Below are 23,401 nucleotides of genomic sequence, written 5' to 3'. Positions count from 1 at the left end.
TGCGATCGAATGATTTCTCCTTGAACTGGAGTTGATGCAGTTGTTGGACTATTCTAATCGTACGGGAATATGTACAGTATACATTATATACTAGTGGCGTGTATTTACAATGATCACCATGTTGCGATGTGATAGCGTAAGGCTGTTTGATTCGTCCTCATTGTCTGTCCCTAATACTTGTGCAGTCCGGTCCTATGAAGTCAGGCATGAGCTCGTTAATTTGCGCATTCAGTGGATTCGTAATTTTTCGTTCATTGCTTGGATTCACTTGTGTCGGATAGGTCATTTTGTTTCTTGAGAAGCTTGCGTGCTTTCCGCCACGCCACAAGGCTTCCCATATGACTGTGTATAAATTTACCTCGCACAAGAGCATACTGGCAATAGCATTCCTTGCTTTCGTTCAAGATCCTCGTTTGATTGGCGGCCAGCTTTTGAAATAGCTTGGTGTGAATAGTTCCAACTCTTTTCTTGGTTGATGTCTCGCTCTGTTTGTCTGTATCTGCGATAGATTCTTGTGCTGCCGCTTGATGCTGGCTGCCTTGAACTAGAATACCAGATGCAACCTGAAGTAACCTCAAATAATCTAGATGAGATGGGTCGAGCTCATTTTTGGCCCGAATATATTTGTAGTCGTACTGGTCCAAGGTTTTGCGCAGTACATATACGCTGTCATGGATATGGTGTCTCCGTACGGGAATTTTCGCCGCACGACGCACACTCTGTGCATAGTCAAGCCAAGTAAGGTATGCTGCTGCCGCACTCCCTGTAGCGGCGATCCGCTCATCTTCTTGTTCGGGAACGTAAGGAAATTGGCGAACCGGATTACGTTTGCAGAGACCCTGTCGAGAAAGCCTGAGCTGAAGAGAGGCGCTGAGCCTGGTTAGCCGTGTCTTGCTCGCTCCGATTCGTAGTATATGATTGGCCCCCGAACTCATCGCTGTTGGTTATATCCGCATGGTATTGATGAACCTCGAGATCGTTAGTAGATTGGAAGTGCATAAAGTTAGAGCTTGAGCGCTCATCGAAAAGTCCCAGCAACGAAAACCTCATCACGCGCCCTCAACTTCGCGGCTCACCAGCTTCCCACACCTATGCCATCCGCCATGTCTCACCGTGAGCTCGAAGAATATCAATTTCAGCTGGCCGCCGTAAACGAGAATCTAGCTACAGATCCTAATAACGACTCGCTAAAGACATTGAAGAGTGAGCTGTCCGATCTGATAGCTCTACTGGAGACGTCACACACAGAGTCGCAGCAATATCCAGTACCCGCTCATGGTGGACCTGCTGGAGCTAGCAGTAACGGTAGCGTTACAGGCCGATCGAAAAGCCATTCAGCCTTTGGAAGAAGTAATCAATCGGCAAAGGGTCCACCTTCCACCCGTGCACAGGTTCGGCCTCAATTTCACACACGTCCAGTTTTGCAGCCACAGTCTCTCTCACAGTCAGCTTCAACGGAATCATCACTGCATGCTAAAACAACACTGGAACTATCTTCGACTATATCGGCTGGCCACACTCAGACACATCATTCACCTCCTGCATCATCTACGCTAACATCTCCGTCATCGCCGTTGCCACCTTCTCGGTCCTCATTGCTGACGCCGCCGCCGCCGCCATCGCCACCTCCACCTCCACCGCCTACGGCTGCTTCGCCGGCGAATTCTGCTCCTCCACCCCCCCCTTCTTTACCCACACAGCAGTCACTATTCAGACCAGGGGATATAGTTCTCGCTCGATGGCTTTCAGGAGACAAGCAGTATACTCGAGGAAAGATTGCGGGTATCACAGGATCGTCCGACAAGCCGATGTTCACTGTTAAATTTTTCGATAATAACTCTATTGATACAATGCCAATATCCTGTATTCGTGCCATTGAGCCCGAGAAATCTAGGCCAGAGTCTAACAAGCGAAGTGCAACTGAAGCTTCAGTGACAGATTCTGCTGAAGAGCAAGCGCGAACACCTGTCAAATACCAGTCGAAGTCGTCATTAAGGTCCGAGCGCAAACGAGTACTCGACCAGGGCAAACAGAAGTGGCAAGCTTTTGCCAGCAAGGGTATGATTATGTGATCTTGAATTCCGTGGTGATAAAGCTAACGACGTTTATGCGAAATAGGTGTGAAGGCATCCGGATATTCTAAATCAAAGGCTATCGGAGAAGCATCCATGTTTCGTTCTCCCGATGCAGTCGATGGCCGAGGTATGTAATAGTTTCTAGCGCTGCCTCAGAAATGTTACTAACTTGCGCTCTTATAATTTAGTTGGTGTCATGAACTCCGGCAAACCAATGTCGAAGGAATATAAGCGAGCCAAACATGTCTATTCCAACCCGCAGACTTGACTTTGAGTTTGCCAGTTGAGTAACGTCGCTCAGCTCTCGTATGGTGCACGCACTGAGCATGACAAGCTGATTGCTCTCTGCGACTTTTGGCAGTACGGCGTTGCTGTTGCGTGCACTTCGCTATCTGCTGGTTCTACCTAGCTCATTTCTCTTTTTATTGAGCTTGCGAGATTTGCTAAAATTATTTAGAGATCGTTTGATTTCGGTTTTCGAGATATTCGCATATCGACAGCACTAGCAGCATGCAGAACTTCCCATATAGAGCAAATAAACACGTTTACACTTCCAAAACAATCTTCCGATTCTTTTTGATGACCTTTGTCAGCTTTTTCTCCAATAATTCCGTCTCCTTTTTCATGGCTAGCCACTCTTTTTCCAGCTGCTCCACGGTTACCTTTCCGTTCTTAATATCCGCAATTATGTGCCTGTCTGATATGCGATTTTCTGCTTCCTCTAGTTCTTCCTGCGTAAATGATATGTGCGGAGAGCCGACCGAACAGCTAAAGGCATTCTTGAAGAAAGAGAGAGAAAGTCCATTTCCATCCGGATCTAGTGACTGAATCACCGCGCGGATGAAAGTGATCGGATCAGGCACTTGAGGTTCTTTGTCAGAGGGGAGCGCCGCTTTGCCTTCTTTCACCGCCTCATCTGCTGGAATCTCAGTATTATTCGCCTTCTCTGCACTGCTAACAGCTGCGAGAACGTCCTTAGTTGGTTTCGAGCTTTTCTTCTTTTTTTTGGATGCTGTTGAGCCTGTAACCGCAATGCTACCATCTTTGGTCATACTGTGTTCCTTTGACCTATCTTTATCATCGGCATCGTTTGAATCTTCGAAGGATGAATCAGTATCAATAGTAGAGGTGGATGTAGCCTTTTTGATTACGCAAGACTGAGTCTTGATTTGGCCAATAACCTTGCTTTCCAAAACCGCGACTTCTTTCTGTTTGTCGCGGCCGCTTATTCCGCCTTCATGTGAAGTCTGCCTGCTTGCTATCGCCGAATTTCCCACCTCATGCAACGTGTCGAGGTGATTCCCATCTATCGAAAACAGCTGTGAAGTCGGGATCATTTTTGCTGAATAGCTTGGCGAACTATCATCCGTTTCAGCATGTAATGCATGGCTCTCATTCAATGCTGCAGGAGGCACAGGTGCTAAATCGGAGGCCAATGAGCGAGAAAGTTGTGACGAGGAAACACTTCGCAAGAGATTTGCTGGAATATTTAACGGGGGTGAGGAAAAAATTGCGGAGTTCGAATCTGCGCGGTTGCCTAGTCAAGTAATTAGCATATTGTATAGTAATTGGCACAACAAGCAGCTTATTAGGGATAGACGAGCTCCTCGAATGTATATTTAAAGTACACACTGTCAATTAAGCAATCTAAGCTTTAGAATTAGACAAGGAAGCTGTGCTCCATCCACCATTCAAAGACAAAGAAAGCTCATATCACTACCAATAGAAAAAACATTCCACATTCGCGCTGGCCATAAAATACAGAATGAGAACACATGAAATTGCAATAATCACAAAACATGCATTAATAATCGAGAAAGTAATTGGAATTTGCCTATCCTTTGCCGCATCATGTTATGAATACACACCTTGCACGTGAGCTAACCGCGAAGTTTGGTTCCCATATGAATCTTCTATTCTAGGCGTTCCATTGGACGAAAGTGAAGCTAATGATGCAAAGGGTATGTATTAGCTCTGAAATTATATATATGCTCCAAAATGCGGATTGGTCATTATTTTGTACCTTTAGATCGGCTGCCGGATACCAACGAAATGATGTCCTGTGTGTCGGCGCTCGCTGGAGTAAACAACCCAGGAGGAGGAGTTGCGCCACGATTGAACCCCATGAATGGAGTATTGTGCATTAATTGTGGCTCGAGTAGCCGGCCGGGTAGGCTTCCACTCTCCATGATGCTGTACGCAGGAGTCTGTCGAGAGGAGTTTTCCGACGACTTCGAGGTTTCAACGGTAACTGCGTCCTGAGTCTTGATCGAAGAAAAAGCAAACAACGGTGGCATCGCTTGAGCACCAATCATCTCTTCCTTGGATAGAATTTGAGTCGAAAACGAAAATTTGATCGAAGACGATGTGGACAAAATCTTCAAAGCGTTCTCAAATAACGATAATGTTGGATTCACAATAGACGACTTAAGAGCTTTGGATGGCAGTTGCTCTGAATTCGACCATGTATCTTCTATTGAAGTTCTCCGTGGCGCAACAGAGTGATTGTCATGCTGATGTGACTCGAGCTGATTCCGACTGTCAGCATTAGATTGTGAGATAATACTGCTCGTAGATGAAGCAGTACGAATACTCGTAGCTGGCTGAGCTAATTTGACATTCTGTACCGGCGGTGAAGACTTTGCTGCCCATGATGCTGTTGGTGGCAACGCAGACTGCTCCGGAGTCTCAACTAGATTCTCTTCAACTGCCCGAGTAGTAGAGTTGAGAGATCTAGTGGTAGTGGTAGACGTTCGTGATAGTCCCGGCTTGCTTTCAGCTTGGCGAGCCGTGTGTTGAATAGTCGATAGATCTTGACGGGTATAGGAATCAGCTTCTTCGCCTGGCTCGTGCAAGAACATGCAGTTCGGATTCGGGCAAGGTTGATTTCGTAAGTAAGACGAGCAATACTTCGTCGTTCCATACGCGGCCCTGAGCCTGTTAATATCACATGAATCAGAGTATAGCAAAAGCAGAATTACAAACCTCAAGATCTTGCCGTCATTCATAGAGCCATCGACAGCAGCAATACATTTCGCCGCATCTTCCTTCTTGAAATAAGTAACATAGACACCAATGCCACCATTGCCCACGCCACCATTCCGGCGGTTAACGACAATCTTCTGAATTTTGCCGTACTGCCCAAAAAATTGGTCACCGCGAAGAGTGTTGTGAAGCTCCTCATGAGGAATATGGGGATTCAGACCGATCACGTAGACAAGATTCTTCTGAATAACACGCATTCCCGACAAGTGTTTACGAGAAGCCTGCTCGATTTCTTTGCGCTCGCGCTCCTTCTGTCGCTTCTCCTTATCGCGGCGAGTTTGCTTTTGGTGATCTTGGCGCCATCTATCAGCCGTTAGTCGCTATAACGTTAAACAAGATCAACTCTACGTAACGCACTCTTCTGCCGTTACGACTTTGTACTCAACTGACTCGTCGTCGTATGGCCGGCGGCAACCAGGACAGCGACCATTCAACTCGGGGTTTTGCCGGATGTTGTTGTAACAGAATTGGCACACCTTCCGATCCGTTAATTACGTAGTCTTACCATCACTAGTGAGTACAAACCTGGTAGCCGCATGGACATGGTTTGAATCCCTTGTCAGAAATATCGAACTCCTCGACGCAGAGAGGGCTTCCAGAACAGACGTCAGCAAGTGTCGAGATGTTCACAAAAACAATACGATTATTTACTTACCAAACTTCCTCTTCATCGTCCGAAATAAAGCTATCCTGAACAAGCTGAGACATCTGGAGTTAACTCGACAATTATCGAAGTAGTGGCAAATAATAAGGAACACAGGTCGAAACGCGATGAAAGGCGTATTTGGCGATCGTTCATCAACTTTGTTCAGAGGCGGACTGTGAGTTACGCAATATCGCGTGATGTACTCAGCACCGAATACTGTTAAGGTTGTGATTCTGTGATTTGAGTTGTGACCCGATGAAATAAGCTGTGCTGTGATTGGTCGCCGCAGCTCCGACAGGCGCACACAGGCTGTCTGCACTTCACGACCATCGCAGTTCGGCCGCGATCTCATGAGTTGTAGTACCGCCAGAGCAACAATGATTCGTTCTCTGATTGCTCGTTCAGCAGTTGGTTGGCCTACTGCTGGACTGCGACTCAGCACTCAGCGTCGTTTTGCCTCGTCGTTTATCGAGAACATCAAGGAGGCTCTCAAGGATGAGGAGGGCCCGGTGTATCCCGAGGACCTGAAGGAGCTGCCCAGAGTCGGTACGTCTTATTGATTGTGTTGATATGGTCGTTTGATATAATACTGACTGATTTTAAAGATCCCGGTGTTCTTCACAGACCAATCGTCAACCCAACCGAAAACTACGTCGAGACCGTCGAGAACCTGCACGAGTATGGTCGCTACGTCATGGCTGCTCTTCCGAAATTCATCCAGAAGTTTTCGGTCTGGAAAGATGAGCTCACTCTTTACGTTGCTCCCAGTGCTATAATCCCAGTCATGACTTTCCTGCGGGACCATACCGCTGCTCAATTCAAGGCAGTAATGGATGTTACTGCCGCAGATTATCCTACCCGATCACACAGATTTGATGTCGTGTACAATATGCTTTCCACCAGATTCAGCTCTCGTATTCGTGTCAAGACTTATGCTTCGGAGACTACTCCAGTTCCTAGCATCACAGAGCTGTTTGAGGGTGCTAACTGGTACGAGAGAGAAACTTACGACTTGTTCGGGGTAGGTCATCACATACGTTATTCGATTACAATCGCGATTAAGTTTTTAACATGACTTTCTAAGGTTTTCTTCGTCAACCATCCCGACTTGCGACGAATAATGACTGATTATGGCTTCGAAGGCCATCCACTTCGCAAGGACTTTCCTCTTACCGGCTACACTGAGGTTGGTCGATCTATTATCTACATCGGGTGTGCGTCAAATACTAAGTATGTAACTAGGTCCGATATGACGAAGAGAAGAAGAGAATTGTGTACGAGCCGCTTGAGGTACGAAATCATGGATACATGCTGGCGAATCATTGACTAACATGTGCTAGCTTACTCAAGGTTTCCGAAATTTCTCTGTTGGCTCGACGGTTTGGGAGCCTGTTGGTCCTGGCAAGGACGAGAGACCTAAGACAGTAAGTGTTGAGAACTCTTACTTTGCCAAGCTGGGTCGTGAAATTTCTAACCTATCATAGTTTATTCTTCCTACTCCGGAACCGGAGGAGAAGTCAGAGGAGCCGGCCAAGTAGGAAATCATCGTGTGGAGTAATTATATATTTAGATTCACAACTGTACAACTTGCAATTTATTTTGACTATGAACCATGGAGAAGACGACGTATGCTAGCAAAAACTTGTAATTATCAGACAGAGTGCTTTCTTGCCTCTCGTGTGGTCTTAGCCTACTGTAATTCCTGCCAGATACCTAATCTTTCCAAGTCATGTGAGCCTTGTCTATTTGATATTTGAAACATGTAGTATGGCATGGTGATATTTCTCAGAAATGCAATGAGGCGCGGTAGGCTTGACTGTTCGTGATGCATGAACTGGGACTTCGAACTTTGGAGATTCCGAGCGGCCAGTTCCGCAGTTAAGTTAGCCAGCATTTGCGTTCTTCGGCCACGACGCGCACGTCAATGGTAAACCGAAAACGGTTTACTTTAATTACACTATCATGATATGCGTTTAAGACGCCCGAATATAATTACTACTGAAGACGAGTTCAAGCAGCTCCGCTCGCCCCAAGGCATCAGCCAACGTTAGTAGCCACATCGTCATGACGACCCCACCGGACAAGTATTATTCGAATGTGTTCCAACTGGTACGAATAGGAGACTTTAGTTGTCGCCTTTCACTTTACTCACTTGATTATAGGGCGCATTTGACCAGATCCGATACAGCGTCTACGTCGATCCACTCTGTCGGCCATTGAAGATGCTAATGGCGGAGTGGTCTCTCAGGCAAAAGCAGAAGACCTTTCTTGTATCTTGCCACGGACAAGAGCTCTGGACATTTTCGCTCACTACAGACCTCAATCCTGCGGTACCTGATCACACCTTTGGTCTTAAGGGCAAGTAGATAATGGACAGAGCATATAGCTACATCGACAGTATCAGCAGGACGACGGCTGACATTTTACTGCAGAAATATCTACTGGCACGTTTTTGCCTTCAACACTGTCTGCTGCAGACACTGTGGCGCCGCAGTCGTTCTCAGCTCCTTACGTACCGCTTATGCTAGCAATTGCCTCGCTCATATCACGCAATTTGACAACCGACTATGACTACATCCCCTTGGGTTCTATACTTCTATCACCTACTCAGACCGTACTTCACTTTACTTTGCGGCTACTTTCGTCGGGAATTCTCTTGTTAACTCCACGGTGCCAAATGACACGAATCACACGCATATCTTCAATTGAAGAGGACTATCAACCTGACATGCATGTCGTTTTAGCGCCAAGTGGAACTCATGCGATTGCAGAAGGGAAAGCCAAAGGGATACCTCGCGACGCGTCTGCAATTATGTCTAATATATTTCTAAGTTCGGGAATTCGGGTATTGAATGAAAATTCGTGGACTAGCGTGACCATCATCGGCACGACATCTTCGTTTGCATGGCCGTCAGAACTCTGTTTCATATCGCTGCCGAGACCAGAGTCCTCTACATCCGACATTGACTGGTTTAACATGGGCGATCCATTGGAGGATATTGAAAACTTTTTTGTTTCGTTTTGCCGTGGAAGTCAATACGTTCATCCAAGCGGAGATAATGACGGTTCCAAGGGCGGAATGGCCATGTCGAACAGAAAAAGTCTAACAGCGGTTTATCCAACGCCTCCAGATCCTCAAGCCCAAGCTCGGCCTACCAAGCCTCCGAATCGTCTAAACTGGGAGGACGGAGGTACTGAACAAAGTGATTTTTTACTGACAGATCAATGGGGGACCGTTGACAGCACAAGACTGCCGAACGAAGGCAGCGAACTTGTTGAAGATGACCGACTACTGTTAGGTGATGCGGAGGTTACAGAAGCTGATTTCAATTTTTTTGATAACGACAGTCCATCCAGCCGTCGATTTATCGGAAAGGAACCTTCTGACACCTTAAATTTTGACGAAACTGCCGATGACCTTTTGAATGGCGATATTCAAACTTTCGACATTGACGAGATGATGGAAATACTGCCGATACCGAAGTCTGTCAAAGCAGACCCTTCCGAACCATCTGGAGGCCTGGTATCTCACAAGATCATGACGCCACCTCTATCACCGTTAAAAATAGTGTCGCGCAGGAACGTGGGGATAATGCCACGGAAAAGAAAGAGTGTGTTTACTCCAATTCTGTTTCATCCAAACCTGGAGAGTGCTCTGGATACGAAGTATGTCAATGGCGGTCGTTTCTATGCTCCCGATGATGTCAGCAACTCGAGTGAGAGCGAACAAGATGAGCAAGAAGACTACGAAAGTTATCAAGACTTTCAAGATCAAAGAGCACCTGGTTTGGAGAGAGGCGAAAGCAAGCGAGCACGGGATTCACCTGCTGAAGATTTATCTTCCGAGGCTTATATTTCGCGTCAGGCTTGGTGGATGGTGCTGACGCAAATGTTAACACCACGTGGTGAGCTTCTTGCGGACCTTAACTCGTTTGACTCTCCATTATCATCACTATTTGTGCGAAAGTACGAAGACGCTTCTCGCTCAGATGTCGAGCATATTTTACAAACGCTATGTGAATCTATTGTTTGGGATGATGCTCTCTTGGAATCATATCTACCGCCCAACCCTATACCGTCAGTTTGCGGAGCCGACTTCGTGAATGTGGTGAAATCAACTTTTGGGCCGATACAAGCTTTGTTGCTGGAAAAACTTACTGAGGTATCCGATTCTACAACGCGTGGACTACTTGATGAATCTGAACAAGACATTTTGGAGTCTGAACAGCTAAGAAGCAACGGCGATGAAGCTTTAAGATCGTTCGGATTTGAAACAGGCATATTTAACGACGAAATTTTCCAGCCAGAACAAGTCTCAAGTCAAACCAAGTCCACGAAACTTCGCCAGCATGATATATTTCATATTCCTCCTCCTCGTATTTCTGTCATGCGAATGAATGGCGCTCTTGAAGTTTTACCACCTGCACTGCGGTTCTGGCATACTTTTGGCTTTTCTCCGCAAAGTGATCGCAAGAATGCTGTCAGCTTTCTAGTTTACCCAGGTAGTCCTGGTATGTCATCTGCCGCTGCATCATTACTGGATCGGATTAAGCCCGTCTATGAAGGATCTGGCTTAGGCAATTTCGTTCTGGGGGAAGTTGGAGATTTTAAAAACGGCTTGGTTCCTGTACCGGGACAGGGAACAGGCATGGCCGAGGCTCTAGAGAATGTTACACGGACATGTGATCTCTTAGGTATAATAGCTCACTTGTTTTGACTATTAACCGGACTAACGTAATTTCAGGTCAACTACTTGTTGATTTCGTGGACGAGTCGCCAAATATTGTGATTTTCATTGTCTTAGCATATACAGATCCGTCGTCGCTATTACAAATTGGACAAAGTATCTACGACTTGAAGCAGGAGTATGTGCAGCGGATGGCTGAGTCCATAGAGACGGCCGGTGCAAACTTGATATTTCAACTTATTCCGGCGCTGTTCTTTGCTGCGCGCGACACGATCGCTATGCCTTCGCAGTTTGACCTCGTGAAGTTTGCACTTTCGATATACGACAAATGTCTCCCAGCTAACGAACCGTACGAGGTATTTAATCCGCGAAAGTTGAACGCTAGAGAGTCGGTGCACTAACCAATGTTAGGACAACGCAATTTTTCGGAAGCATTTCCCGGCGTACACGCTTGCCCGAATTCCGCCATCCCGTTTGAATTTCAAACTTACTTCGGCACCGACAGCCTCGCTATTTAACGAAATTGGCTTTGTTCACGTCGCCTATTCGCGTTCAAGGGACCGACGATTTGTCACTGCTGCGTGGAGCGATCAATATGGCGAACTTGCTCGCACTGCGCTGTTTCTGTGTATCAAGAAGGACGGAGCACGACCACGGTCAATCGAAGATGTGTTCACAGAAATTTGGGAACGAACATTGAATCTGTTACCGAAGCTAACGATGTCATGGAAACTAGTGTTTGCCAAGATCGGATCTATGGACCAGAGCGAGCTGAACAGTAAGTTAGCGTTCTGTCTGTCTTGATCATACGAAGTAGGATTCGTTCTAATTTGACATAGTTTGGACCACGCTCGCATCACATTGTCCTAGAGATGTTAACGCTATATTCGTCAGCCTAGAGCTTAACCCCACTCTATCAGTTCTTGAGACCTCGGAGTCAGCTTTGGCCGGTGATTATCACATTATGCCCACGCCAGAGTCTTCTTCGGATCCTCGTGATACGCAGTCATATGTGAGCACGACGTCGCTATCTGACGTTGGCAATGGTATCAATGTGAGCACACTAAATGGCGGCGTTACTGCTACTTTCGTTCAGGGGTTTGGATCAACTACTGCAGGAGGCGTAGCTGCGAGCAGTACGAGCGTGCTAGACCAAGATGCGACACTTGTGGACTTGAAGGACGAGACGTACGGAATTATTCTCAATCACAAACTTCAACTGGATCAATACGACATCGCGTGTCGAAGATTCAGTCTTATTAGTGGCTACCTAATTAAGCCTGGAACAGAGGGACTGTTGATGTCGATTCTCCAGGTATCTTTATTGAGCTGTCCGAAGCCGTGGGAACCAATGCTGGAAGAGCTGTTGAAGCAATACCGGGGACTAGCGTGTTTTGGTTCGCTATCGGGTGTATACGACAGTCGCAATGGCATAACTCCTTGGCATGTCACTGCCGTTGAGAAGATGCAGCGGCTTCTCAGCTCAATATTGTAATATGTTACATATATATCAACGCTTGCTATTTTCGATATGATGCTAGAGACATTTTGTCTCTCATGGGAATGGGGTTATGCATAGGTTTTGTTTGTTTTGGGAGCATCGAGTGGGTCAATTTTTATGTTCGTTCCTTCGTTAACTTGAGGCGTGCTGTCTATTATTGATGACGTTGTATATAACATTCTTGGAGTCATGCAAAGTATTTGTGTCAACGAGCAACCAATTTGAGCAACTTCGACAGGGTAGACGGACAAGATCTTGGACCGACGCATTTTGACGCATTGATTCTTGTGTCAACACTGGTCAAGTCAACGCGAGCACCATCACACTAGAACAAAGTTTTCCGAAAATAACAGTAGCTAGTTAAATCACAGATTAATCATAGAGATCGAACCAACGACCAGATTTGACCCTGTGCGGTTTGTTGTCCGCCTATGTCGCAACATGTCGGCAGCTGTTGTCCTACATTAAATCACGTGACGAGCATTCGGCGGTTGGGAACTGAGGATTTTTAATCCGGAAGGACCGCCGCTCGGGCAGGTCCGTTACTCGTCAGGCAGTTAACACGAGTGCCCCGCCAATTGATGATATGCTAGCGATAATGTCGTCACCTGTCGGGTCTTCGCGACCAGGTTTGTGGGTTTGCATTGATATTCTTGTCGACAGCATACTGACTACAGACATAGTAAGAGAAGCGGCCAAACGATCGCGCGCGCTTGCGGAATTGGATCAAGAGGACGAGTTGCCATCGGACTTATCGGACGACTATCAAAGCGACGAGTCCGTTGCCACCGGCGACGAAGACGAGTACTATGAGAAATATAATGGTATCTTGATCTTGATTGGTTTGTAGAGTCTATGGACCGAGATCAGGTGTTAACAGTTGGATAAGAACCCGCTGTTCGGATTCGAGTCAAGGCGCCACAGCAGCCGACCGCTCCTGCGCAGAACACGTCACGTTCGCTCGTGCCTACCACGAGGAACATGTCAAATGTGCCAGACGGACTGTCACATGTGTTTGGTCACTCGGATTTCTCTTATCTTGCCTTGAAGCCAGATCATGCGTCGAGACCGCTGTGGATTAACCCGCAGGATATGCGGATCATTCTTGAAAGCTATTCGCCTCTTGCAGAGCAGGCGCAAGACTTTCTTGTAACGATCGCGGAACCGGTGTCCCGACCTTCGCACATTCATGAATACAGACTCACAAAGTACTCGTTATACGCAGCTGTGTCCGTCGGTCTCGAAGTAAACGACATCATTTCAGTTTTGAACCGATTATCTAAAGTCGCAGTGCCGCAGAGTATCATAAAATTTATCAACGACTGCACGGTGTCGTACGGAAAGGTCAAGCTCGTGTTGAAAGATAACCGATACTTCGTTGAAAGTCCGCAAGTAAGCATTTTGCAGATGCTGTTGAAAGACGAAGAGATCGGACCCATGCGAATTGAAGGCGAAGATAACAAGAACGGTCAAGATGGCGTTGTTGAGGGACTTGTGAAAGAAAAAGCGCCTACAATGGGGGATCTTACGATTCCGGGAACTAACAAGCCCAAAGCTGCAGTAGGTGCTGCCGAAGGCGAGAAGCAGCAGTCAGTTGAGGACTTGTTTTCTTCAGTTGTCGGGCTGGACCACGAAGATGAAGACGATGAGATGGATGCTGTGCACTCGTTTGAGATTTCTTCGGACTCAGTTGAAGCGTTAAAAAAGCGATGCCAAGTCATTGACTATCCTCTACTTGAAGAGTACGACTTCCGTAACGACACTCGAAATCCGACATTGGATATCGATCTGAAGCCGTCTACCCAAATTCGGCCATATCAAGAAAAGTCCCTCAGCAAGATGTTTGGAAACGGGCGAGCGCGATCCGGAATCATTGTGTTGCCGTGCGGAGCTGGCAAGACACTTGTCGGAATCACTGCGGCATGTACTATCAAGAAGAGCGTTATTGTTTTGTGTACGTCGTCAGTGTCTGTCATGCAATGGCGACAGCAGTTTCTACAGTGGTGTACTATTCAACCGGAGAATATTGCCGTGTTCACATCCGAGAACAAAGAGAAGTTTCGCAACGAAGCAGGCCTCGTTGTATCAACATATTCTATGGTTGCCAATACGCGGAACCGTTCCCATGATTCGCAGAAGATGATGGACTTTTTGACTTCGCGAGAATGGGGCTTTGTGATTCTAGATGAGGTACATGTTGTACCAGCACAGATGTTTAGACGAGTGGTGACAACAATTGCAGCGCACGCCAAGCTTGGACTAACCGCTACACTGGTGCGAGAAGACGACAAGATTGATAACCTGAGTTATTTAATCGGACCGAAGCTCTATGAGGCCAACTGGATGGAGCTTGCCAGCAAGGGCCATATCGCCAACGTTCAGTGCGCCGAGGTTTGGTGCCCGATGACGTCGGAATTCTATGCGGAGTATCTTGGGAAGAGCGTGCGCAGACGACGATTGTTGTATATCATGAATCCACGCAAGTTCCAGGCGTGTCAGTTTTTGATAAACTACCACGAGAAGCGCGGGGACAAGATTATAGTGTTCTCGGATAACGTGTATGCGCTACAGGCGTACGCGCAAAAGCTGAAAAAGTTTTTTATCTACGGCGGAACGTCGCAGCAGGAGCGGATGAACATTTTGCAAAACTTCCAGCTGAATCCAGAGGTGAACACGATTTTTCTGTCCAAGGTCGGTGACACATCAATTGATCTTCCCGAGGCCACCTGTTTGATTCAGATATCGTCCCATTACGGATCCCGAAGACAGGAGGCACAGAGACTGGGGCGTATTTTAAGAGCGAAGCGCAGGAACGATGAGGGCTTCAACGCGTTTTTCTACAGTCTTGTGTCGAAGGACACGCAGGAAATGTACTACTCTACGAAGCGACAGGCGTTTCTGGTGGACCAGGGCTACGCGTTCAAGGTCATTACGCATCTACAGGGACTTGAGAACTTGCCGGATCTAGCATACGCGACGGTCGAGGAACGTCGCGAACTGCTGCAGGCGGTGCTGATGGAGAGCGAGGACTCTGCGGGCATCGAGCGCGGCGACGACGCGGACAACGCTATCGGCCGTGAGAGTGGGTACTTCAAAAGCGGCTCGAAGAAGGCGCAGCGCACGACCGGATCTATGGCGAGTCTTGCCGGCGGCGACGACATGGCATACGTGGAGTACAACAAGAGCCGCAACAAGGAGAAGCCGGTCCACAACGCGCTGGTGCGGAAGTTGTATTACTCGAAGCGACGCTAGTATAAAAAGTGGCTAGCTCGATGGTGCGGCGCGGACTGCCCCTTTTTACGCGGCGGCAGGCAACCCTGGCCCGCGCTTGTACGTCGCCCCCTATTCTGTGCGCTGTTCCCCCCGAATATATAGCCCCAGATGCCACACCGCGCTCCTCTCTGCCCTGTCACGCCCGTACACCTCTGCCTCCGGTCCCATGGCTTCGTCGCTGTCTACCTCGCTCCGCCTCGCCGACCGCTTCGACGTCTTCCGCGCGCTTGGCGATGGCTCGTTTGGCACAGTCACCCGCGCGAGAGTTAGGGAAGTTCCTGCGACCGCCGCTTCCGATGGCCTCACCCATCTCAAGCCGAACACCGTCGTCGCCATCAAGTCGATGAAGAAGAAGTTTGCGGATCCGGCCGACTACTTGAGGTTGCGCGAGGTTCTCTTTCTCCGAACCCTACCGCCGCACGAAAACCTTGTCCGCGCACATGAAATCTTCCTTGATCTATCTACCTGCAAGTTGCACATCATCATGGAGTGTCTAGATATGAATCTCTATCAGTTCCTCACTGCGCGAAATGGTGTCCGGCTCGAACTGTCTGTAGTGCGATCGATGCTCGTCCAGATCTCCCACGGACTGTACCACATTCACGAGCACGGGTATTTCCATCGAGATGTGAAACCGGAAAATATCCTTGTTACCATTGGCGCGAACTCCAGCACGGTGCCAATAGTGAAGCTGTCCGATTTTGGTCTTGTTCGAGATGTGCGCTCTGACGCGCCTTACACGGGATATGTGTCCACGCGTTGGTATCGCGCCCCTGAGATTCTCCTTAAGGCTGGCATTTACGGCATGCCGGTTGACATTTGGGCGCTTGGCGCAGTTGGCATAGAGATAGCGACGCTGCGACCTTGTTTTCCTGGACAGAATGAATGGGACCAGATTGTGCGTGTTTGCGAAATGCTAGGGTCACCTGACTCGCAATCCTCGCCCGGCGGCAGCTGGCCTACCGCATCTCTTCTTGCCACGAAGCTAGGCTTCGTCATACCAACCGGGAAGCCGGCGGCCGATATTTACACGTACATTCTCTCGTCGGCATCGGATGTCACCACGCTGCGAGCGGCGGCGGAATACAGACAACTTGCGAGCTTTGTCAGCGCGTGTTTGCGCTGGGATCCGAAAGCGCGGCCGACTATCGCGGAATGCCTGGAGTTTCCTTTCCTGACAGGGTCGGAAATATCATATCGAGGGCGCCGAGTTTCGTACGTTTCGTCTGAGAGTATGCCGGGGATCGACGCGTTTGCGTCTGAGTCATCTACATCGTCGTCTTCGTTTTCTTCCGTGCCATCGTTCACACCACCGTCGAATGAAAAGAGTAGTCCGACGACGATATCTTCAGAGTCGGGTGGTCTATTGAAGCTGCGAGACGACAACACATTGACATTACCTGCTCGGAAGAAATCATGGATGCCAAGTCCGAATGCAAACAAACTGCGTTTTTCGCAATCAACTCTACAGGACAAGACTAAGTCCAAGGGCGAGCCTGAGCCTACTGGGACGCCGAAGAAGAATAGACTGCGCGAGATCTTCGGGCGTCGCAGAGAGCCAGTGGTAGCAGAGGGAGAGAAAGACGTGGAGGAGCAAGACGAAGGACAAGTCGCGCGCAAGCGGCGGGCGCATAAGATGCGCTTGCCGACGCGCGCGATGTTTGCAACAAAGCCTGCGGTACACTCTTGAGTTTGCATTAATCATCTAGAGCTTGGCATAATTATCAGGGAAAGGGGGGAGTAGTATATATATCGGATGGGACAGGGAGAAAAGGGATTTTGTGTATTTATTTTGTCTTGTGCTGAGAATCAAAATCGTGTAAATTTGGCTAAACTATTTCTGCTGTGCTAGATATTCTTGAAAATACATTGCGGAGTTTGCGATTCTTGTGATCAAGGGACGCGTTGTGTAAGTTGATCTCAACTCCCAAGACAGCGAGAGAGATGTCGCGAAGTGTCGCTCGCACATGGAGGTGAGCCGAGATGCACAAGTGATAGCGCCAGCTTCCCCAGATCTCACAACCCACACGCATGAAGAGGCTACGATGCGCGATTCCGGCACGGAGAGCACCGACGACCGCGAAGGCGACGATGCAGGGCCGAGCTACAATATGGACCTGTCTGAGTTCGAGACGCTGTACATCGACAAGCGAATAGGTGAGTCCCACTGCGAGACAGGCGACGGACGCAGGACCACTTTATCTAACCCCATGAGCAGATCCGGCAGTAGCACTACCTGCTGAGCTGTTGACGCAGATATTCATTCACGTTGATGTGACAAGTCTGCTGCAATGTTTCCATGTGAGTAAAGCGTGGCACGCGGCCGCCGACAACAATACGCTCTGGGCGTTCAAGTTCCGCCAGCGCCGTAAGTACTGGGCGCTGCAACCCCATATGCCGTCAACGTCTAGCCTCGACTACAAGCAGCTGTTCCGTACACGGCTTGAACTCGACCGACGGTGGCGCTCGGGCAAGGTTACGCCACGGGTGTTGCTGGGTCATAAGGAGAGCGTGTATTGCGTGCAGTTTGACGCGGACAAGATCGTGACGGGGTCGCGGGATAAGACGATGCGAATATGGAATACGCGGACGGGCGAGCTTCTGCGGACACTGAAGCTGGAAGAAGAAGACGAAAGCGGACACGGCGAGGAAAACATCTCGGGCCACGAAGGCTCTGTACTGTGTTTACAATACGACAACGAGCTGCTAATCTCGGGCTCGTCCGACCACACCATGATCGTATGGTCGCTACCGACATACGCACCCACCCATCGCTTCCGGCACCATACCGGCCCCGTGCTCGACGTGGTCTTTGACTCTCGCCACATTGTCTCGTGCTCAAAGGACAGCACGATCTGTCTCCGCGACCGTCGCACGAAAGGGTACCCCATCCTGCACCAGATCCGCGCTTGCAATGGGACCGTCAACTCCATTGACCTGCGCCACCGCGTAGTCGTCAGCGCAGGTGTGGATAACGTCGTACGCTTGTGGAACGCTGACACCGGCAAGAGTATCATCTCGCTCTACGGACATTCGCGCGGCGTCGCATGCGTGCAGATGAGTAAGGATCGAAAGATGGTCGTCTCCGGTGGCAACGACAATACCATCAAAGTCTGGAACGCGCGCACCGGTGCATGTTTGAAGACGCTCGAGGGACACACCTCGCTTGTCCGATCCCTGCAGATCTGCGGTCGAACCCGTACGTCTTTCCTTCTCCTACTGCTTCTTTTCGTCTACACTGCTAACCTAAATAGTCATCTCCGCCTCCTATGACAAGACAGTCAAGTTCTGGGATCTGGATAGGTTCACGCTGAATCTCGAGATCAAGAACTGGCATGACAGCTGGATTTTCTCCGCAAAGGCAAACTACCGCATGATTGTCTCCACCGCGTTTGACGACGACCCAATCGTCCTCGACTTTGCCGAAGGCTTGGACGAGGAGTATTTGAAGTATTTCGCGGACTAATTAGTCCTGAAAGTCTTTCTGTAATAATAACAATTTTTTTTGGAGAGGAAGTTTAGGCACACCAGCCCAATCCATCTTTGAATGCTATCTTCATGATGCATGCTCCATATAAACTACACGTGTAGGCCAGCCAGCATTGACAATAAAACAAAAAACATACAGTAGGTAACCAACTTCAGTACAATACATAGCGGTAACAACAGAGTACAAACTCGGACCAACACTCATAAACAAACGTGAACGAATAAATAAACAGTAGATAGTGGTTTGGCGTAACTACAAATAACAAATAGATAATGTAGAAGCTAGTAGTATGTCCAAACAAACACAACAACAGAAAATCAGAACTTGAAGCAACTATCGTTGACATTTGCTAAGTAAATATCTTATAGATTTTCCGTTGTGATCCAGACCCCATGGCAGGTGAATTATGAGAGCCCTTTTATAGCTGCAGGCTCATCAGACTGCCAATGAAGGTCAAGATCAGGCGACTTCTGACCTCGCATACGTCCTCGGGTACGAGCCAGATCAACGCGCCAAGCTTTCGCGCGATCGAGATGGCAAGACGCGCGTTCGCGTACTTTTCCTCGTCCGTGCGGCCAGGAGTAACGAGGTCGTAGTCGACATATCCCGGCTTCAAACCGTGCAACACGTCTAGTAAGAAAATGCCGGTCGACAGTGACGGGTCTTTAAACGAGCGCACCGTCGAGGTCTTGCCGCCTTTGGTCACTGTGGTCTGCGCCCACCGAAGGATATCCGCATCAGTCACCTCCCGACCGCCCTTGGAGAGCGTCTTGAGCGTCAGCACGATGTTGCGCCGCATGAGTTGCCACACGAGACCGAGGGTCAGCGTGCGCTGGCCATCGGTGATGTCAGCACCTTGAATACCCACAAGCGAAAATCGATTGTTCTTGCCGATCTCGACCGCGTAGTTGGTGTTCTCCACAGCCTTGAATCGCGACATCTCCGCCCCGGATGCGGGGCGCTTGTTGATGTGTCGTGGGTTTACCGAGCCGGGGATAACCTTCTCGTATGCCTGCAGCAAAATGAACCCGTCCTTAATATCTTCAAAGAATGAAACAACAGGAGGATCAACATCCAAAGAGTTGAGCCACAATGTAAACACCCGCGCCTCGCGCTCGCCTTCGGCGTCAAATTCCTCGATCTCTGGCTTCTCCTCCTCCGCAAATGGTTCGAGGCCAGGATGGGTATTGAACAAGTGCGCGACAAACGCAAGGTTAAGCTTTGGGTTGCCAGAAACTAGGGACGTCGGAGTCAAGTATTTCCGGCACTCGATCTTCTCCGCGTTGGTGAGGACCTGCTCCGCGCGGGCTAGGAGATCGCGGGTGTTGAGAGGTGCAAGGGAGCAGACATCAGGTTTGAGTTGGTTAAGCAAGACCGTGTAGTTCTCGCCATCGGAAACATCCTTGGAGAAATTAGACACACGGCGGGGCCAGTTAGCAGCCTTGAGATGGTAGTTGAACCACCGCAGAAGGATCTGCTCCGGAGGCAGTCTGAGGAACTGTTCGAGCGTCTCATCCTCCTCAAGTAGACGGTAGAGCTCGGGATGCAGCTTGATGTCAATCTTGCTCAGCAGACCACGGCGGATGATCTGCCAGATCAAACCAAGGATCAAGTGTTCCTTGCCGTCAATGATATCCTCGGCATGCACGTTGACGACAATGCAGCCAATAGCCTTGGCAGAGTTGATGACGATGTTCGCGTTCTCGGTCATGGTGAAGTTGTTGAGCTTTTTTCCGGGCTTTGCCTTGTTGAGCACACGCTCATCAATTGTATCGGGCACAGAGTCGTTAATCAGCTTCGAGAGCACAAGACCGTCCTTGCACTCGTCGAAGATCTGAAAGGTATCAGTGGGGAACGGTAGACGGTCGCCGATATCCTTGTCGCCGAGCAGGACAGAGTTGATATGGCGTGTGAACTCGGTGCGCTCTTCGTCGTTGATCGTGTGTGTGACACCCGCCTGGGAACCATGCACGACGATCTTGGACTTCCCAACATCAAGCATGCTCTTTCCGACACCAGCTCGCAGCTTCGAAATCAGCTGCACAAAAATCAGGTCAGTCACAAGTCGAACTCAAGCAGATGCGGACTAACAACGCACCTCGACATAGTCGTCTAACTCAACACGACCACTCGCATCGACATCGACCTCCTTCAGAGTTTCTCGGATCTGATCATAAGTCGCGCTCTCGCCAGAATCCACAACTGCCTTGACGATGGTTTGCTTGTCGACATAGCCTCTTTCGTCGATGTCGATTTTGCTGTTGCGGCAATTGTAGCGTTAGAAGAGAGCCAATCATCGCATCTAAGCCACGAATATAGTACGTACTGGAATCTGTCGATGAGCTGAAAGATGTCCTCCTGTTTTAGGTCTGGAAACTTGCGCTATAGCACCACGTCAGTTCTGGGTCATTCATCCCGCGAGCGACGTTGTCGCCGTCAATGCTCAATAACTGACCTGCAGCTTTATGGCATTCATCGTGATGGATCCGTGAACGGGAGGGGGTAGAGGAGTTTTCTGCGTGACAGAAGCTGACAGGGATGCAGTGCCGGATCTGCTATTCTTAGAAGATGGTGGTTGGTGGTGACGAGTTCACTGCCAGAGACGATGATGCTCGACTGGCGCAGCGATGATGCACAGGGTTAGGGTTGATGACGGGAACCGCCACAGGGCTAGGGCCAATCGCCGCCCATTTCCGCAGTTGGCAATGTGGCTGGCCGTGAAGGGCGATGTTGACGGCGTTGCAGGTTTTCAAGATGCGAAGAATATAATGCACTAGTTTACACCTGGTACTGCTGCCGACTGCTACCCCAAAACTCAATAGCGCCAGTCTCGGTCGTCAATTCATGCTTCTCCACCGCCTCCTTCCGTAACTTGTCCAAAAACTTCGAATCGTAAGGGAACGAGAACCCGTCAAACTTAGTGGTGTTCCACGGCACAACCCATTCCCACACATAAGTGCCCATCACGTCCTTCCAGTTCTGCCACGGCCCCAAGTTCCATAGCGGATCGCCCGAGGACACACCCACAGTCTCGCGCCGGCCGTTGTCCATGGCGATGCTAAGGTGATTGTGGTAGATCCAACGCTGACGCTGGCACGGAACTTTGCCGTACTCGATTGTAGTTTGGTTGCGCAGGATGTAGGCTGTGTGTGTTGCGCAAAAGAACACGAGCGCGGGAGCAAAAACTGCGCATCTGTTGGGGTCAGCATCGCAGTACACCCCACCCCCTTAGAAATTAGCAGGTCAACTTACATCGCATCGATGATGATGAACTGTGCGGTAACATGGTGCCGCTCGATTCCGTAAATAACAATGTAAGTGGTCAAAGTGACAAAAGTGAAAACCGTAAGCGCCGCGCATGCCAAACTAAAATGATAAAACAACTTGTAATTGCGAAATCCAATGATGCTTCCCACGTATGGGCAGTAATGATCTACCGGTGTGTTAACATACAGAGCAGCAAGAAGGGGAATGTGATGAACATACCCATTTTTAATATACACCGGTCAAGCTCGTTGGAGTGATGTGATCTATCTGGCTTGAAGCCGTCGCATCTGTTGCACCATACGCGGTAGCCGTCGCTGCCGCATATAAACGCATCCGGTTGTGTTCCCGGTGCGGAATGGGCAGTGTGGCGCGACGGTTTCTCGAGATCGACGAGGGTGCGCTCATTTGGCGATTGGGTGATATCGCCTGTGGCTGGGGACAACTGTGCGTGGTGCACGCCGACTGGAGAATGCTGTTCGTTGTCGATAACAAGACTCTCCGTGTTGTCCACTGTTAGCTTCCCCCATCCCCGCGGCACGTAACCAGGACCAGTTAGGTTGATGAAGATGCAGTGCGATATTATGGCAGTGGCCAAAAACAGAAACACTGCAATAAGGGCGATTCCCTTCCTCCGCCTTGATCCGCCGTCCTCGACAATCATGTGCCTGTAGGCGAACAAGTAGCAGTACACATAAATCGCGTACCCCAAGAGCCCTCCTAGACAGCAGGGCACGATCTTCATGACTTTGTAGCGAGCATATCTGCGGACTCTCCAGTCGTTGGATTGGAAATCTTGGAAAGGCAGCAATAAGAAATTCTTGAGTCGTGTTGTGATGGGCAGCTTGGTATTGTTCTGCTTGTCGAGATGCCCATGCGAGTTGTCGATGCTGTAAGCGGTGTACTTCGTGCCGATAGTGCGAGCGCCGTCGGCCGGCACCATGTCGGCGGATGTGTATTGAGAGGACGTGCGGGGATTCGACTCGTCAGCGGTGCCACTGTAGGGAAGCGAGCCACCATTGGTATTGTCTGCTGTGGGATTGAAGTGCGGACTGTCAGCCGTGCGTTCGGCGATGGCTCCGGTGTGCGCGGCAGGAACAGCGGCCACGAGGGCAGGGGTATTATTCGCGGCCGAGTTAGACGACGAGAGTAGACTCATGCTGGTAGATGTGCAGATCGCCCCGAGGCCGGCGCTCTCAACAGAGAAGGCGGGTGCTCCTGCGCTACGCGCCGTGGTACGTGGATCCTCGTCGGTGGTGCTTGGGCGGCGGCAGTTTGTCGCAGCCAGCTTAATTCTCGCGTACAGTTCACGGCGTGACGAGTGAGTCACAACTCACAGCCTAACGCCGCGTGACAAGCACGCGGGACTCGAACATCACGTGCTTGTATTTACGTTTTGCTGCTTCTGCTCAGCCGTGCG

General features: G+C 49.4%; 11 protein-coding genes across 11 annotated transcripts; 6 read left to right on the top strand and 5 right to left on the bottom strand.

Moving 5' to 3' along the window:
- Positions 1–5: 5 nt before the first annotated feature.
- V1518DRAFT_410029 (uncharacterized protein) lies at positions 6–1,121 on the bottom strand. Its single transcript, XM_066902502.1, has one exon. The coding sequence runs from the start codon at positions 933–935 to the stop codon at positions 252–254; it is 684 nt and encodes a 227-aa protein (XP_066762365.1). The 5' UTR covers positions 936–1,121; the 3' UTR covers positions 6–251.
- V1518DRAFT_379877 (uncharacterized protein) lies at positions 1,104–2,632 on the top strand (the record flags this gene model as incomplete). The annotated part of the gene is made up of 4 exons (XM_066901637.1): positions 1,104–1,278; positions 1,450–2,058; positions 2,119–2,202; positions 2,264–2,632. The coding sequence occupies 4 exons, from the start codon at positions 1,104–1,106 to the stop codon at positions 2,341–2,343; spliced, it is 948 nt and encodes a 315-aa protein (XP_066762364.1). The 3' UTR covers positions 2,344–2,632.
- Positions 2,416–3,756, bottom strand: V1518DRAFT_44581 (uncharacterized protein). The gene has a single exon (XM_066906468.1). It carries the CDS (start codon positions 3,410–3,412, stop codon positions 2,621–2,623), a length of 792 nt encoding a protein of 263 aa, XP_066762363.1. The 5' UTR covers positions 3,413–3,756; the 3' UTR covers positions 2,416–2,620.
- A 331-nt stretch (positions 3,757–4,087) lies between these two features.
- Positions 4,088–5,828, bottom strand: V1518DRAFT_369051 (uncharacterized protein; the record flags this gene model as incomplete). Its single annotated transcript, XM_066901259.1, has 5 exons — positions 4,088–5,006; positions 5,061–5,423; positions 5,478–5,596; positions 5,646–5,712; positions 5,776–5,828. 5 exons carry the CDS (start codon positions 5,826–5,828, stop codon positions 4,088–4,090), a joined length of 1,521 nt encoding a protein of 506 aa, XP_066762362.1.
- A 256-nt stretch (positions 5,829–6,084) lies between these two features.
- V1518DRAFT_410020 (uncharacterized protein) lies at positions 6,085–7,631 on the top strand. Its single transcript, XM_066902501.1, has 6 exons — positions 6,085–6,312; positions 6,372–6,787; positions 6,851–6,952; positions 7,009–7,056; positions 7,107–7,190; positions 7,251–7,631. Exons 1-6 carry the CDS (start codon positions 6,117–6,119, stop codon positions 7,302–7,304), a joined length of 900 nt encoding a protein of 299 aa, XP_066762361.1. The 5' UTR covers positions 6,085–6,116; the 3' UTR covers positions 7,305–7,631.
- V1518DRAFT_410017 (mediator complex subunit 13 C-terminal-domain-containing protein) lies at positions 7,632–12,325 on the top strand. The gene is made up of 6 exons (XM_066902500.1): positions 7,632–7,875; positions 7,929–8,124; positions 8,199–10,460; positions 10,511–10,809; positions 10,865–11,231; positions 11,293–12,325. Exons 1-6 carry the CDS (start codon positions 7,831–7,833, stop codon positions 11,946–11,948), a joined length of 3,825 nt encoding a protein of 1,274 aa, XP_066762360.1. The 5' UTR covers positions 7,632–7,830; the 3' UTR covers positions 11,949–12,325.
- A 267-nt stretch (positions 12,326–12,592) lies between these two features.
- V1518DRAFT_43945 (P-loop containing nucleoside triphosphate hydrolase protein) lies at positions 12,593–15,299 on the top strand. Its single transcript, XM_066906398.1, has one exon. It carries the CDS (start codon positions 12,936–12,938, stop codon positions 15,204–15,206), a length of 2,271 nt encoding a protein of 756 aa, XP_066762359.1. The 5' UTR covers positions 12,593–12,935; the 3' UTR covers positions 15,207–15,299.
- Positions 15,300–15,393: 94 nt separating this feature from the next.
- On the top strand, positions 15,394–16,410 carry V1518DRAFT_363364 (kinase-like domain-containing protein; the record flags this gene model as incomplete). The annotated part of the gene is made up of 1 exon (XM_066901221.1): positions 15,394–16,410. A coding segment is annotated over one exon (1,017 nt), but the record flags the coding sequence as incomplete, so codon positions are not given.
- An 862-nt stretch (positions 16,411–17,272) lies between these two features.
- V1518DRAFT_424924 (WD40-repeat-containing domain protein) lies at positions 17,273–18,693 on the top strand (the record flags this gene model as incomplete). Its single annotated transcript, XM_066905890.1, has 3 exons — positions 17,273–17,384; positions 17,446–18,426; positions 18,482–18,693. The coding sequence occupies 3 exons, from the start codon at positions 17,273–17,275 to the stop codon at positions 18,691–18,693; spliced, it is 1,305 nt and encodes a 434-aa protein (XP_066762357.1).
- On the bottom strand, positions 18,670–21,397 carry V1518DRAFT_410012 (calponin homology domain-containing protein). Its single transcript, XM_066902499.1, has 4 exons — positions 21,173–21,397; positions 21,044–21,099; positions 20,816–20,975; positions 18,670–20,755 (listed from the first exon to the last, which is right to left on the bottom strand). The coding sequence occupies exons 1-4, from the start codon at positions 21,191–21,193 to the stop codon at positions 19,136–19,138; spliced, it is 1,857 nt and encodes a 618-aa protein (XP_066762356.1). The 5' UTR covers positions 21,194–21,397; the 3' UTR covers positions 18,670–19,135.
- Positions 21,398–21,466: 69 nt separating this feature from the next.
- Positions 21,467–23,245, bottom strand: V1518DRAFT_410008 (DHHC palmitoyltransferase-domain-containing protein). The gene is made up of 3 exons (XM_066902498.1): positions 22,204–23,245; positions 21,970–22,150; positions 21,467–21,910 (listed from the first exon to the last, which is right to left on the bottom strand). The coding sequence occupies exons 1-3, from the start codon at positions 23,138–23,140 to the stop codon at positions 21,496–21,498; spliced, it is 1,533 nt and encodes a 510-aa protein (XP_066762355.1). The 5' UTR covers positions 23,141–23,245; the 3' UTR covers positions 21,467–21,495.
- Between the last annotated feature and the right edge of the window lie 156 nt (positions 23,246–23,401).

This window comes from Limtongia smithiae, assembly GCF_038497785.1.
Source record: "Limtongia smithiae strain NRRL Y-17922 unplaced genomic scaffold V1518scaffold_1, whole genome shotgun sequence".
Lineage (NCBI taxonomy): Eukaryota > Fungi > Ascomycota > Lipomycetes > Lipomycetales > Lipomycetaceae > Limtongia > Limtongia smithiae.
Note: the sequence above shows the minus strand (reverse complement) of the source record. Positions and strands in the feature narration are given on the sequence as shown.